This window comes from Diabrotica virgifera, chromosome 2, assembly GCF_917563875.1.
Source record: "Diabrotica virgifera virgifera chromosome 2, PGI_DIABVI_V3a".
Lineage (NCBI taxonomy): Eukaryota > Metazoa > Arthropoda > Insecta > Coleoptera > Chrysomelidae > Diabrotica > Diabrotica virgifera.
The window spans coordinates 279,621,011-279,638,435 of record NC_065444.1 but is presented as its reverse complement, the minus strand read 5'-3'; the positions used below and the strand labels follow the sequence as shown (position 1 = coordinate 279,638,435).

The window sequence follows — 17,425 nt, the reverse complement described above, 5'->3', positions numbered from 1 at the left end:
TCCCCGGATCAAAAGTTACACTTATTCCTAATCCTTAGCTTTAAAACCCAATGAAATTTTTTCGCCTTCGACAATCGCACTCCCCACCTCTAAGCAAATCTCGTACCCCTTAAAAAAATCCGAAAGCACGCCCCTGACCGAATCGAAATCCCCACCAAAAATCATCAAAAAATTCAAAAAGCTTAACCCGAAAAGCACAAATCTCCAAGCCTCTTACTTCGGGAGCTACAAAAACGGCCCCCATTGGAATTATGTATATAAGGTGAGGCAAATAAAGGGCCTATTAGAAATATCTCGAGAACTAAAGTAAAGAAAATTATGAAAATTGGAATATAGGGGTTTTGAGGTGTGAACTATTTAATGAAAATATTTTGGTCTCTTTGCTACTTCCAGTTATACCGGAAGTTGGTTGTAACTTCGTTTTTTTAAATGGGACACCCTATATATTTTTACGTTTTTTGATTCTCCTCGATTTCTTCTTTCTTAAAATATAAGGTTTTGTAATATTATACAGGGTAGATTAAAAGACAATTACGTTATTTTATTAATTTCGTAGCAAAATTCACACCCTGTAGAATTGTAGTAGTTTTACATCAAAAACCGTTTATATGTTCAAATGATTTTTAATATGGTCTACTTATGTTACCAATTATTAGTATAGCTAAATTTTTAAGTTTTAGTATACAGGGTGGGTCGAAACTCGGAATGTGTATTTTCTGAGTTTTCTTAAATGGAACACACTATATTTTAGTACTGTAATAAAATGGTATTTTATGGTACATTTTAATTTCTTAAGCATTCCCCATACCCAACTGCTTTAATTTGTGCTTAGTTGTTAATCGCACCAACAATCTTAACTACGTAGATATTTTGATAGCTCAACCATTATTGGCAATTTTAAGTAGTCTCGATTATTATGTATTTATTTCCGAAAAATTATTTGTGATTGAATATTTTTACGGCCAACCTAATAAAATTTCAGGTTTTTGTGTTGCAATTAATATTTGGCTTGAATCACCAATAACTCACAAATTGAAGCAGTTAGGTATAGGGATTGCTTAAGAAATTAAAAAGTATCCTAAAATAACATTTCATTACAATACTAAAATACAGGGTGTTCCATTTAAGAACACTCAGAAAACACTCATTCTGAATTTCTACCAACCCTGTATACAAAAAAGGAAAAATTTAACTATACCAATAATTCTTAACATAGACTATATTAAAAATCATTTGAATATAAACCGAGTTTATTATGTTAAAATACTACAATTCTACAGGGTGTGAATTTTGCTACGAAATTCATAAAAAACGTAATTATCTTTTAACCTACCCTATATAATATTACAAAAACTTATATTTTAAGAAAGAAGAAATCAAGGAGAATCCAAAAATGTAAAAATGTACAGGATGTCCCATTAAAAAAAACGAAGTTACAACCAACTTCCGGTATAACCGGAAGTAGCAAAGTGACCAAAATATTTTCATTAAATAGTTCACACCTCAAAACCCCTGTATTCCGAATTTCATAATTTTCTTACCTTGAGTTCTCGAGATATTTCTAATACGCCCTTTATCTGCCTCACCCTGTATAGAGATAGACATTAGGCAGTTTTAAATGCATGTAGTATACTCTACTATACCAAAATATTGCACTTTCGTTTAGAACTTTTTAACCAGAAATGATTTAAAAACCAACAGTATACATTTGTCCTCATCTTGCTATAGAACGTCGAATAATATATCGCTTATACTATTTCTGTGACTTTAAAAGTTACCTTTTAGGCGCGTCGAATAATATGTCGCCTGTACTATTTTGGCGACTTTAAACAGTACTTCCGGTTGTATTTCTAAATCCGTTACTCCGAGTTAAATTACATTTTTATAAAAACTGAAATAAATCAAAACACCCTGTATTTAGGTATAGGGAAACAAATCGCAAAAAATTCAAAAACTTAGGTCCAAAAGCTCAAATCTCATATTGCCCTCCCACACCTATAAAAACTCGCACCCCTTAAAAAATACTAATTTGCGCCCCTGACATGGTTAAAATCGGCACAAAATAATAGCAATAAATTTAAAAATCTTATTCCAAAAGTACAAATGTCATATTGCCACCCCCACACTTATACAAAACTCGCACCCCTTAAAAAATCCAAAACCACGCCCATGACAGGTTTGAAATCGGAACAAAAACAAATCGCCAAAAATTCAAAAAACTTAAATCCAAAAGCTTAGCCTCATATAGCCCTCCCACACCTATACAGAACTCGCTCCCCATAAAAAATACGAACGTACGCTCCTGACAGGGTTGAAATCGTCTCAAAAAATTCTCAAAAAATTTAAAAAGCTTATATCCAAAAGCACCATCCTCATATTGCCCCCACGCCTATTCAAAACTCGCACCCCTTAAAAAATACGAAAGTACGCCCCTGACAGAGTTGAAATCGGCAAAAAAAATAGCAAAAAATTTAAACAGCTAACATCAAAAGTACAAACCTTATATGGCCACTCTCACACCTATACAAAACTCGCACCCCTTAAAAAATACGAATGTACGCCCATGACAGGAATGAAATCGGCATAAGCAATTCTCAAAAAATTCAAAAAGTCTAAGTCCAGGAGCACAAACTTCATATTGCCGCCCTTAAACACCTATACAAAACTCGCAACCCTTAAAAAATACGAAAGTACGCCCCTGATAGGATTGGAATTGGCACGAAAAAATCGCAAAAAATTAAAAAAACTCAATCCCAAAAACAAAAACCTCATTTTGTGTTTCTTTTTAATATTTCAGCCCTATGCAAAACTTGTACCCCTTAAAAAATTCGAAATCACGCCACTGTCAGGGTTAAAATTGACACGAAAAATTTGCAAAAAATTCAAAAATCTTAAGTCCAAAAGCACAAACCTTATGTTTTGGTTTTGTTGAAAATATCCCTATTTTTGCCCCCTTTTTTCTTCCCATTGATACGCCTCTGATTCAAACTTAGTTTTTCGAATCCGCTAACATCAAACCACTTACAACGGTAAAAGTTTGGTCAAAATCGAAGCCGTAGGGACTGAGCTATGTCAGTTTTTCTGTTTTTTTCATTTTTTTTACTTTTTAATTTTTTTTCGAAATTTTTTATCTAAAATTGAAAATTTCGAAAAACCTATGATTTTCGTCTCGTCGATGCCCAAATTTTGATGCCTCGCGCGACTCACTATGTTACGGCTTAAGTACGCGACTGGGCCGCGAAATTAAAAAGTTGACCCCTTTTTGGTAGCATCCCCCACCCTTACTCTAGGGGTTGGAACGCGGTTTATGGTTGCTTTGCATGTAAAAACTGTGAAATATTTTGGCCATTTCGGAAATTTTGCAAACATTTAAAAACTCCGGGTACTTCGAGGGGTGAGTTTGTCATTTTTGGCCATTTCTTCAAATTTCCCCTTTGCGAAATTTTTGTGTCGCCCCTGTTCGAGCTATCCGTTCCAGTCGAAAATCACAATTATTCCTAACGCTTAGCGTCAAAACGCGCTAAAACTTTATCGCTTTCGACCAACCCACCCCGTACCGCTATGATAAACTCGCTCCCCTTAAAAAAAAAGAAAGTACGCCCCTGGAAGGGATAAACTTTGCACGAGAAAATTGCAAGAAATTTAGACAGCTTAAGTTCAAAAGCACAACATTCTTCTTTTAAAACCACCCGATTTACGTCCATCTGAAATTTTTTTTCAACTTTTTTGCCCTTTTTTTAAATTTTTTCCTTCAACCCGCAAGTTTGCGATTTTTTTGTGACGCCCCTGTTCGAGGTAGTATCCCCGGGTCAAAAGTGACATTCATTCCTAACCCTTAGCTTTAAAACCCAACGAAATTTTTTCGCCTTTGACAATCGCACCCCCCTCCCCTAAGTAAAACTCGTACCCCTTAAAAAATCTGAAAGCACGCCTCTGACCGAATCGAAATCCGCACCAAAAATCATCAAAAAATTCAAAAAGCTTAACCCGAAAAGCACAAATATCTCCGTCTCGTACTTCCGGAGCTACAAAAACGCCCCAATTGAAATTATGATATATGGATATAGTGTCTTTGATACTAGCTACAGAGAAAATTTGAAATTAATTAAAAGTGGCCATAAATATCCTTTTTCTACAACCGTGTTAAAATAGTTATTTTCCTAACTAATGCGGAAAGTGATACTTTCACGCACGAGACTGCCATTGACCCGAATGACGTGATAGCGGAGTTAGGAACAATATTTTTTCTAGGGCCGTACGTTTGGAAAAAGCCACAAAAAATAGAGTTAAATCAATTTTTATTTACAAGTGAAAATACACAAATTAATTCTTTGACGATGTTGTCAAAACCAAACTTTCAGTAGAATGGGTTACCACAACGACGACATTGGTTTCCATGACGACGATTCAAAACCATTGTAATTGTCTACTGATCTGACTTTTAAATATTATGTCAAAATAATTTTATTTCATCGAATTATCAGTAGTAATTGCACAAGAGCTCTAAAATTCTATATTAATTTTAGAGTTCGAGTGCAATTTGTTGCGATTATTTCATGAATAAAACTGTTCAAAACCAAAATTGTATTGTAATTTATTTATGTAAGTACAAATTAGTACAATTAAACACAAAGTTTTTATAAATATTTGACGATTGAAAGTCATCACTTTTATAATTTTTAAAACATTAATTGTCATTAATGTCACTGAATGTATTTTTTCGTAGCAACGAAGGGCATCTGACGTAATATACGTAACGACGGGCAATTATCAAAAATTATCGATTTAATTCAGATTTCTGTAGCTTTCTATTGGTCAGAATCTCCTATGAATGAAATAATCGCGCTAATTTCATTAAAACATGAACACAATAAGATAAATTTGAAAAAAAATTAGTAAATAATATCTAAATATTAGTTTATGCATGTATTATAATATAATGCCATGTTCCACGGTATTTTACTTTCCTGCACGCCGTGCGGGAAAGTACAACTTTCGGAAACGAAATGAGTGCCTGAAAGTGGCTCATTTAGCACGGCCGTAGAAAAATGCAATTTTTAGCACTCCATACGAGCGTTAAAAATGCTACTTTGGCACTAGTGCTTTAAAATTTTTAAGGCACTGCAGTTTGTATTGACCGTATACGGTATACGCTGCGAGCTCGTACGTAGAGGGGATATTTAAAAATTCGCGAGCGCCAGTCGTGACATGTCTGTAAACGTTTACTGGAAATTTGACATAAATGTCAAAGTGATTAATTTAAAATTAAAAATAAAAACATTAATTATAAAAAATATTAGTTGGTCAAAGCTGTGGTATATATTTTTACCTTAAATATACTTACGTTTTAAATACTGAATTTAAGTTTTTTTAATGTTCCGTAATATGTAATTATAAATTAATCTATTAATATTAGCGCCATCTACATGATAATTGTGAAAGTATCCGAAGTAAGAAATTAATATTTCATCAATAGAACGTCAAAATGATAGCAAAATTTTCAAAAAATACTAAATTTTTTTATTTCATTAGTAGTTCCAAAATGACACAAAATCTAGGCATCGGATAAAAAAGTTTATTTGAAGAGAGTGTATTTTTTTGTTCTTCTTAATGGCGGTACAGGCTCGTTTTTTAAATATTGTATTTAATTACACGGTAATTTCCACATATTAATATATTTTTCAAATTGGGCTCTATACCGCCATTCTTTATTATATTACGAATAAGTGTGCCAAATATCTCGAAAAATATTCAAAATTACAGCCGCAATCTTGGAACGCGTTTTCGCTACCTGTTGATCGCTACTGTTTCCCCTTAAGCATTGCAGTTTAAAACTGTCATTTAAAAAGGTAATTTTCGCTCATTTATAGTAATATTACTATAGAAAAAAAGTCAGATAAGCCTTCACATATAACTTGTAAATGTATCACAATATTAGAACATGACATCTAAGTAAACATATTGTAATTATACAAACAAACTAATAATTAAATAATTTAACTAGAGTAGAATTTGAATATGCTTCAGCTGAGAAAGTTGCGGAAAATTAGGAAATATTTTAGAACGAAGAAACAACTTAACTGAATGGTTTTTATTAGTAAAAGGTTCCTTTTTTTAAGATTGGTTTTTTCACTATCTTTGCAGTGATCCTACTTACAAACGCGTGACATAAAAAATATCAAAGTTATTATAAATGTTTCTAAGATAAAAGTCAGCCCCTTTCGGTTATTTTACAATTTTCGGAATGCTCAAAGAATCGAGTGTGATCTGCTAAACACCTCTAAACTGGCTGTTTGGGCAAGTACTTTACTTACTTTACTTAATCAGTAGACCCATTTGAACCTTTTGGTGTTGGGCCGTTTATAATACAATTCATTAGATTACAACATTTTACAATCTTCTGAGGTGTCCTAGCTCTTAACGAACTCTCTCCATTCCTTCCTATTGGATGCCATCCGTGTTGCTTCCTGCCAAGTCTTACCCTTACTTTGCAGTATCTGCGAGATGTCACTGTTCCATTCTTTAATGGGTCTTCCTCTTCTGTTCTTCCCTATTGGTTTGGCGTCCCACACTCTTTTTACTTGTCTATTACTGTCCATCCGGGTTAGATGTCCGAACCATGCCAATTTTTTCTCCTTTATTGAGTAGAGTATCGGTTTGATTTTGAGTCTTTCTCTTATTTCTTCATTTCTGATTCTATCAGTTCTTTTTACTCCGATCGTTCTTCTGAGGTATTTCATCTCTGCTGCCTGAATTCTGCTCTGCTGTCTTTTGTTTAATATCCAATTTTCTGCTCCATATGTCACCGTAGATCTATATATTGTTTTGAATATTGTCATCTTGGTCTTTGTTGATATTTCTTTGTTATTAAGGAATCCTCTATTTAGTGCTTGGAATAGTTTTCCTGTGTTTTCCATTCTGTTGTTAAGATCGTCCTCGATGTCTCCTTTGTTGTTGATTACTGTTCCTAAGTATTTGTATGAATTTGTCTGTATTATTTTTTGTTGGTCTATCCTTACTTCTATTTGATCTTCCGTCCCTTGTTTCCTTGATATTTTCATTATCTGAGTCTTCTCTTTGTTTACGTTTAAGTTGTATTTGCTTGCTTCTAGGTTCCATTTCTCTAAGTTGTATTTCAGTTTTTCTGCTGTTTCCGCAATTAATACTATGTCGTCTGCAAATATACACATCTCAGCGTTTATCATTTGCATTCTGTTCCAACCGATGCAGTATTTCTTGAAAATTTTCTTACATTCTTTCACTATCTCATCTATTACATTTATGAATAGCACTGGTTTCTGAGACTTCCCCCTTGTCTAACTCCTTAAGTTGTTTCAAATGGTACTGACTGTATATTTAACATTCTTACTGTATTTGTTGTTTTCATGTATATACTTGTTGTTGCTTCTAGCAGTTCTTCACTTACTTGTTTCTTCTTTAGGCTTTCCCATATGCCTTTTCTTTTGACTGAGTCGAATGCTTTTTCCATGTCTATATAGCTCAGATATATTTCTCTATTTTTCTTTAAGGCATTTTCTATTACTTGTTACATGGTGAATATATGGTCTTGTGTGTGTCCTTTCCTGAATCCACTTTGTACGTCCTCTAATTTGTTTTCTATTTCTTTTCTGATTTTCCTTTCTATTATGTTTTCGTATACTTTTGTTGTTACACTTAGTAGTGATATACCTCTATAGTTCTTACAGTCTTTTGTGTTTCCTTTTTTGTATATAGGTATAATTAGTGCATTTGTCCATTCTCTGGGTATTACTTTTCTCTTCCATATTAGGTTATACATATTATCTATAACAATTTTTCTTTTGCTTTTACTCCTATATATTTCATCATTTCTGGTGCTACTTCATCGCTTCCTGGTGCTTTATCTTACTTATTGCTTCTTCCAATTCTTCTTTTTCTATAGTTTGGGCAAGTAAAGTTGTTTAAATAATCACTGTCCAGGAAAAACAAATTGAATAACAACTATTTGGTCAATCTTGCCTAGATTTAAAATACTTTAATAAGTCATTAATTGCTGTAATTTTAATTAGTTATTAAGTAGTTAGTTAGTTAATTAAATGTCATTATGCAAAAAACAAATGTTATTAATGTTGTTCTGAAGTAATTTCCTTGTGGCATTTTTATGATTACCTATTTAGATGGGAAATAAGCCACAATTAAATTGAAAAAATAATTTTATTAACGTTTCGATGCCCAAATCGGGTGTCGTTGTCAAAATACAAAATACTACTAAAATAAACAAAAATTTTGTTGCTAAGTAAAAAAATTCTTCTAATAATTTATTTAATCTGATTCATTTATACTGGCAATTCAGACGTAGGTATACTATACTTATATGATATCGCCAATATTTATGAGTTGCGTTCCTGGGACGACTTTACTAAAAGATAGTTCATTCGATTACATGAAATCAATCCTAACTCAAGAATATCCATCACAAAAAAATCATAGCATGTGATCTGTCTTTAAAAATACAACCAAATGTAACGATGACAGTAAAATTCTCGCGTTAGAGATTCCATAGTAAATCACGAGGGAAAACCAGAAAAAACCTTGTGATACTATCCCGACATCGTAAGTATTTGGTCTTACATTTAATTTACTTCCAAAAACTAATACCAAATTCTGACATTAATATGTTTAAATTATAATATGTCTGAATTGCCAATATAAATGAGTCAGATTAAATAAATTATTAGAAGAATGTTTTTACTTAGCAAAAACATTTTTGTTTATTTTAGTAGTATTTTGTATTTTGATGACACCCGATTTGGGCATCGAAACGTTAATAAAATTATTTTTTCAATTTAGTTGTGGCTTATTTCCCATCTAAATAGTTAAACGTTATTAATATTTATGAATTACTGCAAAAATATGGGATTTTTTTCATTAATTTCGGTCAATCGTTTATGTTTTTTATATGGTAACAATATGGAGAATAAAGTTCAATCATGAGTTATACCAATACAAAAAGAACCCTCTATAGCAAATTATGCAAAAATACAAAGTTTGCGCTGGGCAGCTCACCTTATATGAATGGATAATGACAAAACACTTAGTAGAATGCTTAGAGGAACTATGGTGAGAGGTCGTTCAGTAGGAAGACCAAGGAATATGTGGATAGACGAAAAGAGAACTGATGCTAAAGCGATATTGAGGGTAGATAATTGGAGGAGAGCAGCCAGGGACATAGATACTTGGAGGCAGATACTGGGGGATGCCAGGGCCCAAGTTGGGTTGTACACTGTAGCCTAATAAATAGGAGGAGGAGGTTTATGTTTTTTAATTTATAAACTCGTAAAACTAAATAACTTTTTAAGAGTGACAACTTTTATTTGAATTATTTTTCTCTAAAACATATAAGAAACATTTTATATGCCAAAAATGAGAGAGAGAGAGAGAGACATACTTTATTGATACAATGTACCAAAAGGCCATCGGCCGAAGTCTTTCAGCCAATTTACACAATTAATATACATTATTACAATATATGTTTTTTGTTAATATTAATACAATACAATAATAAAAAAAAAATATTTGTATGTGGCGGTAATCACAATATCACTGACAATTAGTTACAATACAGATGATGATTTGAATATTGTTGTTTATTGTCTTGATGTGTAGCAGATTTCTTCAAAAAGAGTTCTTCCTGGATATCTACGGGCACTGTCCTCTGGTATCTTCACAATGTGGGGCTCAATCAAATTTTTGTTATTGTCATTAATAAAGAGATATTTAAACAGCTTATTGAGTCTCTCATTAATAGGTTCAATTCCAGTTTCCTCGTACAGCATTCTGTTGGATGGATTGTGAAGTGGATTATCAGGATGACGCATTCTAGTAATTTGTCGAAGGCTAGTTGTTTCAGCCACTTTTATATTATTTTTGGCAGGGCCTTTAGAATTATAGAAAATTGCAGGACCATACTCCAGCATGGGCCTGCAAATCATTTTATAAATATTGGCTGCTGTTTCAATCGTAATTCCCTCATTCTTGTATGTTAAACTTCTGAAGTGTTTTGCTCTAGTTATAATTTTCCTTTTTATAACTGCTGTGTGGTGGTTGAACGTCAATTTGTTATCTATTTCTATTCCCAAATACTTAACAGTTTGGGAGGGTTTAATAATATTGTCGCATATGTTTATAGTTGGTGAGTGATCTTGGATTCTATGGTTAAATATTATTAGTTTTGTTTTAGAAGGATTTATTGTTAATCTCCATTTATTCATCCAAGATATTGTGTCATCCACCTGCCTCTGCAATAAGTCCATTGTCTTTATTAAATTTTTTCCATATGATATCACTGCAGTGTCATCAGCAAATTGTAGCAAATTAGTGTTGGTTAGTCTATTGTCGCATATGTCACTGCAATAGAGATTATACAATAGAGGGGAGAGTGGTGAACCTTGTGGAACTCCTTGTTGCACTGAAAATGAATGGGAATATGTTTCATTGATCTTAACTATACACCTGCGTCTTCTAAGAAATTCGTCAATAATCCATATTAGAGAAGGGGAGCATTTCATTCTGTGAAGTTTATATAACAATCCTCTATGCCAAACGGAGTCAAAAGCCTTCTTGATGTCCAAGAAAACTCCAGCGGCCTTTAGTCCTTGTAATCTTGTTGCCTGTATATTGGATGTTACTATTGAAAGAGGAAGGATTGTAGATGATTTTTCTTTAAATCCAAACTGGTGTGCTGGAATATGTTGGTTTAATTCATTATATAATCTTCCTTGGATAATTTTCTCAAAATTTTTTCCAATTACTGGGAGAAGGGTGATTGGACGGTAATTTTGGGGTAGTTGATGGTTAGTATAAGGTTTAGGATAACTATTACAATGCCTGTCTTCCACTCATCAGGGAAGAAATGATTCATGATACAATAGTTATATATGCTCATTATCGCCTTATGAATATCTGGATCTAGTTGTCTAAGGATTTTACGATTGATGGAATCTTTGCCTGGAGCTGTATTTTTTCCTTTATATAGAGCCTCGTCGTATTCATCTTCTGTGATGTCCTGAAGAGCATTCAGATTACGACTATCTTCATAAAAACTTCCAAACCAACTATCCACCTCCTCTAAGGTATCTCTATCAAAATTGTCATCCTCATCAAATTTGTAGGTTTCTTCAAAGTATCTAGCAAAAGCACTACATTTTTCTTCATCTGTACTATATATCTGGCCATCATATATCAGTTCTGAAATCTGTTGTCTAAACGATTTATACTTAGACAGTTTTTTTATTTCATTCCAGTATGTTTTTCCTTTCATGGAGTTTATACTTTTACATGCTAAGATCCATTTATGTTGTTTAAATTGTGATATAAGTTTGTGAATATCTTGGTTTAGTTCATTAAATTGTGATTTTAATGCATGTGTCTCATTTTTTTGGATCTGCCTGAGTAACTGTCTGCCAAAAATGATTTTTTCACTTTTTATGATTGTTTAAAAAACAAAGCAAAATTAGCTCTACAATGATTGTTCATCAACTATCCCTCATATCGTCGCCGTGGAGGTCAATAGGATCAATCCACAAAAGTAAAATCCTGAGAAACGGGCGCTTAAAGATTTATTGTGACAAAATTAATTAGTTTTTGCAAATTTTAAGTATTAATTTATTGTTTTTTGAAGACTAAATTCTGAATATACATGATTTTAGATTATACCTATTTACTTTATTAAATTAATTCATGTTTAAGTTGTTACTTAAAAAGATATGTGTATTAGACCTCTTGACCACGGAACAGTAACATAATAGTTAGAATCTTGTGTGGCAGTCAAAAGCGCCAAGCCTCAGAATTATTGGGTGAGACACTGATTATTAGTGGAAAAGCGTCTAAATTTTCTTATAATCTACAATATCTATTAATCTTGTTATCATTAAAAGTAAATAAGTAATATTATAAAAATGGTCGCATTTAGGTTCTCAAAATTTATTAATTCAATTAATACAAAGAAAAACGACAATCAATTTACAAAGTCAAGAACTAGACTAATAGACCTGGATCCCGCGTAAGAAAGAAAAGTTGATTAATAGCAAGCTGAAAATTTGTTAATAGCTTAACGGTGTCTAGTCGGACAAACTTTGATGCACGGGAACACTGGAACAGGGGAAGTTTTAATTGTGGAGCATGATAAACGTGTCGTCCTGACAAGTTTATGATTGTGAAAAATAGCAAGTTGTTTTTAAGTTTATTCGATAGCCAACGTTATGTAATATATGCGAAAATGTTTGTCCGACAAAAATGTTGGGCATTTTAACGAGTCCGACACGTAGAACATGTCACATCACAGGAATTATGTTGGTGATGAATAGCAGTCTGATTTTTGCATGAGAGTTTAATGAAAGGTTAAAAAAGCAATTGGAAGTTCTGTCCGACAAAATTAATGGGAAGTTTTCGTAGTCGGACATTCTAAACAGGTAAGATATAGACAAAAATGCTGGTGATAAATAGCTTTCCGACAAAGACGAAATTTAATAAAGTAAATTATTCCTTACCAAGAATGACTGTTGTCGGAAAAAAATAAGGGGTAGATTTTGTAGTCAGACAATTTAAAAAAATAATTTTTCAAATTTCAATAAGGGGTGATTACTCTATGTCAAAAGCACCTGCAATCAATTACAATCGATATCTTTCGATTTATCTCAACATCATTTAGATACCTCACTGTAATACATTTATAGTAGATCAGGCAAATTATATTATGGATTGGGTGGTCTAGCTATCTTTGTCTGCCACATGCGCGGGATCGCTTGGTTAAAAGAGATAGATAGACCACCTATCGACTTTTTGCACTGTATTCCCTGTCTACCCTTATGTCTATGAATACATTTCCATTTAAGAAAAACTGTCACTTTTGACAATAATTCATAATCAATTGCAATCGTAACTTCAAATTTAAACTAATCGATTTATTTTGGCAGCAAATTATTTCTTGCCCTGTGACATATTAATTACATTATTTCATTTGTAGAAAGTTGAGAAAAATTACGTTATACAATTTTAGTAATAATTTATTTAGGTACCCTTTTTCAATCAAGCAAAGCATTATAGCACGAAGAATGATATTCAATAGAACTTTCACAATAATTATCTGGCAACTGAACCTCATTTAATTGATGACCAAGTATTTTACTAACTTTGTAAAATGTTCGAAAATTACTCAAAAATGTTGCGTTGAATGGTTTCACTTTTGATTTGGCGACTTAAAATTTAAACTGTTGACACTCAAAAATAGACACAAAAACACTCCATAGTTAATATAAATTTTAATTTCCAACACACGTGGCAAACAGAAACTCAGAGACCATGTACTTTCAAATACTACTTTGTATAGCACAAAGTGTCACACTGACAAATGCAGCCTTCTAATACATACTTCTAAGCATAATGTGTCATATTTACGTCTATTCTTATAAGCACCGAAGTTTTAGACTCTTCACATTTTTCAATGTCGTTTACAGGGTTAAGATTTGAGTATGGAAAAAAATGTATACAACGTTTTTTGTAGGAAATTTTCCGTACTTTCTGATGCACCTAATTAGAAAACCCTAAGAGATTTCTTTCACATGTTCTTTGACATTTTTTATTGTCGTTTTGAGAATATCTAGAACAAACTCCACCCAAAAAAATAATTGTTTTGCAATATATACATGCATTGATACTTACCTCACTGTTTTTGGAGTGTGCATGTATATATATGCACATGCAAATATGTGAATATAAATAATAATATACAACTAAAATAGCTTTATCAATATGTGACTAAGTCATTCTGAAAAAATGTTTTTTATTTATTTCCTTCGATTTGCCCAAACTTTTTGTCCGACATATAACTTTTTGCGTTACAAAATATAATTTGTACATAAACAAATCAAAATTAGCTTGTTATTTATCACCAACATTTTTGTCTATATCTTACATGTTTAGAATGTCTGACTAGGAAAATTTCCCATTCATTTTGTCCGACAGAACTTCCAATTGCTTTTTTAACCTTTCATTAAACTCTCATGCAAAAATCAGACTGCTATTCATCACCAACATAGTTCCTGTGATGTGACATGTTCTACGTGTCGGACTCGTTAAAATGCCCAACCTTTTTGTCGGACAAACATTTTTTGATATATTATATAACGTTGGCTATTGAATAAATTTAAAAACAACTTGCTATTTTTCACCATCATAAACTTGTCAGGACGACACGTTTATCATGCTTCACCGTTAAAACTTCCCCTGTTTCAGTGTTCCCGTGCATCAAAGTTTGTCTGACTAGACACCGTTAAGCTATTAACAAATTTTCAGCTTGCTATTAATCAACTTTTTTTTCTTACGCGGGATCCAGGTCTATAACATGGCTATATTCCCAAAGGCAAAATATGCCTTGTAAATATGCGTTTTCAAAAAATTTACAAAATATCAAAATGAGAATCAGAAGACAAGAAAAAGTAAATTAAATTAAAAAAAAACAATTGAAGAAGAAAACATAAAAAATTACTTATATCATCATCGTAAGTTGGATATTACGCAACAATCAATTTTATCATTAGTAAAATAATATTAGGGTCGTTAAATAAGCTCTTAGAAAAAGATAAACAAACAATTATGCTAGATATTTTTTTGTTATTTTTCAGTTTAATAAAAACTAACCATGTTCTTGATGCAACAAACTCTTGTATTTTCTAAGGACTTATTAAATGATCCTTGTATGCTTTTTAAATATTATTCTTTCACAACCATGTAACATTTTTCATCTGATAGACAAACTACTATTACTACCAATTAATCTCCTTCATTATTCTGTGTATTGGGCGATTCTTGTCCATCTTCATCTTCGGGTTCCAAGCTTCTATAAAACTTGTGATGTTGTAGACGGAACACTCCCATTTTTTACATAGTTTTAAAAGGTCTATTAATTTATTTTTGTTTATTTTAGGCTTCGACAGATATAACCTTGCTACTTCAAAATCGGGTACTCTTCTGCACTGTCTTTTTTCAATTCTTAGTGAGTCAAATTCGTTGTCATTAAATCTATATTTAAAATAAATAGTTCTGGGGCAACTTTTCCGATACTGGATCCACTTAACTTTTATCCACCACATTTTTCCCTGATCTGTTTGAGACTTGTTTGTAAATAGCTGGTTGCTATATTTCTTATAATCTAAAAAGTCAGAATAATCCATTTCAATTGCCTTGTGGTAAGGTTTACTGGTTTTTTCAGGGCGTGCGATCATATACCACCCTTCTGGTATGTACACGTCAACTTGCTTTCCACGGGACTCTATTATACTTAGTGAGGAAATGATGTGTGTTATATGAAAAGTTCGATCTTTCACAATCTACTAGCCTGATCAATCGCGCATGTAATTAATTCTAAATTTTTTGAAAGCATAACAGTTTTTACCACTGAGGTGCAGATCTAATAATACACAAATATTAGTGGGGTACCAGGTATCAATCCAAACAAACATAAAATAAATATTTTACTTACCACCTTCAAGATTATCTTGGTTTTCTTTATTTTTGGTCCAGACTATTTAAAGCTAAATTAACCATATTTTTCCCACGTGAAAACATTTTTCAAGAACTTACACTTACAAAGTGAAAAAATGAAAGCAAACATCAAGTCATGGATAGCAAGAGCAAGGGCAAATGACTGATAAAAAATAAATTTTCTTATTAAATTCTTATTTAATTTGCTTATTAAGGGTAAGATATCATTACTGAAAAAACAGTTTAAATGTAACCGATGCGTGGACCGGTTGCATTATATTGAGTGGTCAACAGAGATATACCACTCAGATTGTTGTTGACTTCTTTTAGTCAACGAATTCTTCGATAGAGATAAATAAATTATGGAAGTCAATGGACATAAGCAGCTTATTGTTGTTGACTGTTTTAAAGTTTGTGTGCTAGATCTATTGGCGAATTATAAAATAGTAAAGAAGAAGACATTTATGGCTCAAATCGATTGCCTACGGCATTTTTTGAGGGTTTTAAATACATCTTATGCACTTAACTCAATTTTGATAAATTTGTGGCTTGGCCCCCTTGACCTCCACGGCATAGGCATAACCAGGATAGTCCTAAGGGGGTGGGGTACAACTACTGGAAGGTCTCTGAGGGGTATGGTGTTAAGCATATAGAGCTCAAAGTACATCCCCATGGGGGGGGGGGTATAATCCCCAAAACCCCTCCCTGGTTACGCCTATGCTCCACGGTGGCGATATACCTCTAGAATTTAATTGATAGATACATAATAGTAATATCTAATACATAATAAAAGAAAACCCAATAACAATAACTGGACGGAATAAATAGATACACATTTGTTATTGCCCATATTTATTTATATTCAAGTTTCAATATTATACATTAATTTTAATTATTACTATTTAAACCAGTATAACTTTAATCACAATCCTACACTACATAATTACTAAATAAATTAAGTAGATGTGTTTGTTCTACAAATGGATTTTTCCTTTAATAATGTTATTAAATATTATTTCTTCATTGTGTGCTGATAAATAAAGGATCAAAATATTTTCCCTGGGAAAAAATCTTTGTTATTAAAACAGCTTGGAAAATTATTCAGAAAAAAGTTAACTTATTTTTAATATCAATTAGCTTTGAATTAATGATATGATGTTGAAATGCGATGCTGTTATTGTCTTTGGGCGCCAACATATTTGACTAAAGCCAAAACTTGTTTTAAATGACATTAACTCTACCTATATAAAAGAAAGCAATGGGGAATTCCAAAGTCTCTCATTACGGCAACTACCTAAATCCTTATAAAACTCGAAATTGAGACATTGATTTCGAGGAACAACATTGTTTTTAGAAAAAGTAAATTTATAATTGTTAAAAACAATATTTTTAGAGTTCCCAAATTTGCATATCTTATAATTACATACCTCGCTTGCCTGTCTCTGTTTTTTCGCTCCCGATTTTTTCTTAAGATCTTCGTTCTTGGAGGAGTTTTTGAATAAATATCATATTCACTCAATTCGTCGTTTTCTAGTGGACTCTGCTCAGGATCATCCATTTTTTAAAATCACATTAAATTCTCAGATTTCACAAATCCGACTGTTTATTATCACATACTCATTCGCGAGTCTCGTAAATACTTTATCTGTAGAGTCATTAACACTAATACCGCTTTTGTAACATGATAATTTAATCAGATTGACGAGTAACTCTTCGATATAATCTATCATTAATTAACTTCTCAAACATTAATGTTATTTACATAACCTTAGTTACAAGAACTGTCATTATTGTCAACAAAGTCAAATTCTTCCTCTTTTAAGTTAATCGACCTTGGCCTGGTGCCAACTTTGATAGACATTTTGTAAAAATAAAAATATAAAATGGGCGAAATAGACGCAGACGT

General features: G+C 32.3%; 1 protein-coding gene across 3 annotated transcripts in view; it reads right to left on the bottom strand.

Annotated features, from left to right (window-relative positions):
- The window catches only part of LOC114332103 (mitogen-activated protein kinase kinase kinase 4), a 177,090-nt gene extending 159,769 nt beyond the window's left edge, over window positions 1-17,321 (bottom strand). The window contains exon 1 of one of the 3 annotated variants that reach the window (XM_050644696.1): window positions 16,947-17,321. In XM_050644696.1, the coding sequence (XP_050500653.1) occupies window positions 16,947-17,077 (131 nt within the window). In that variant the 5' untranslated portion in view covers window positions 17,078-17,321. The remainder of the gene's footprint in view (window positions 1-16,946) is intronic. The other 2 variants (XM_050644697.1, XM_050644698.1) reach the window with 2 other exon arrangements.
- Between the last annotated feature and the right edge of the window lie 104 nt (window positions 17,322-17,425).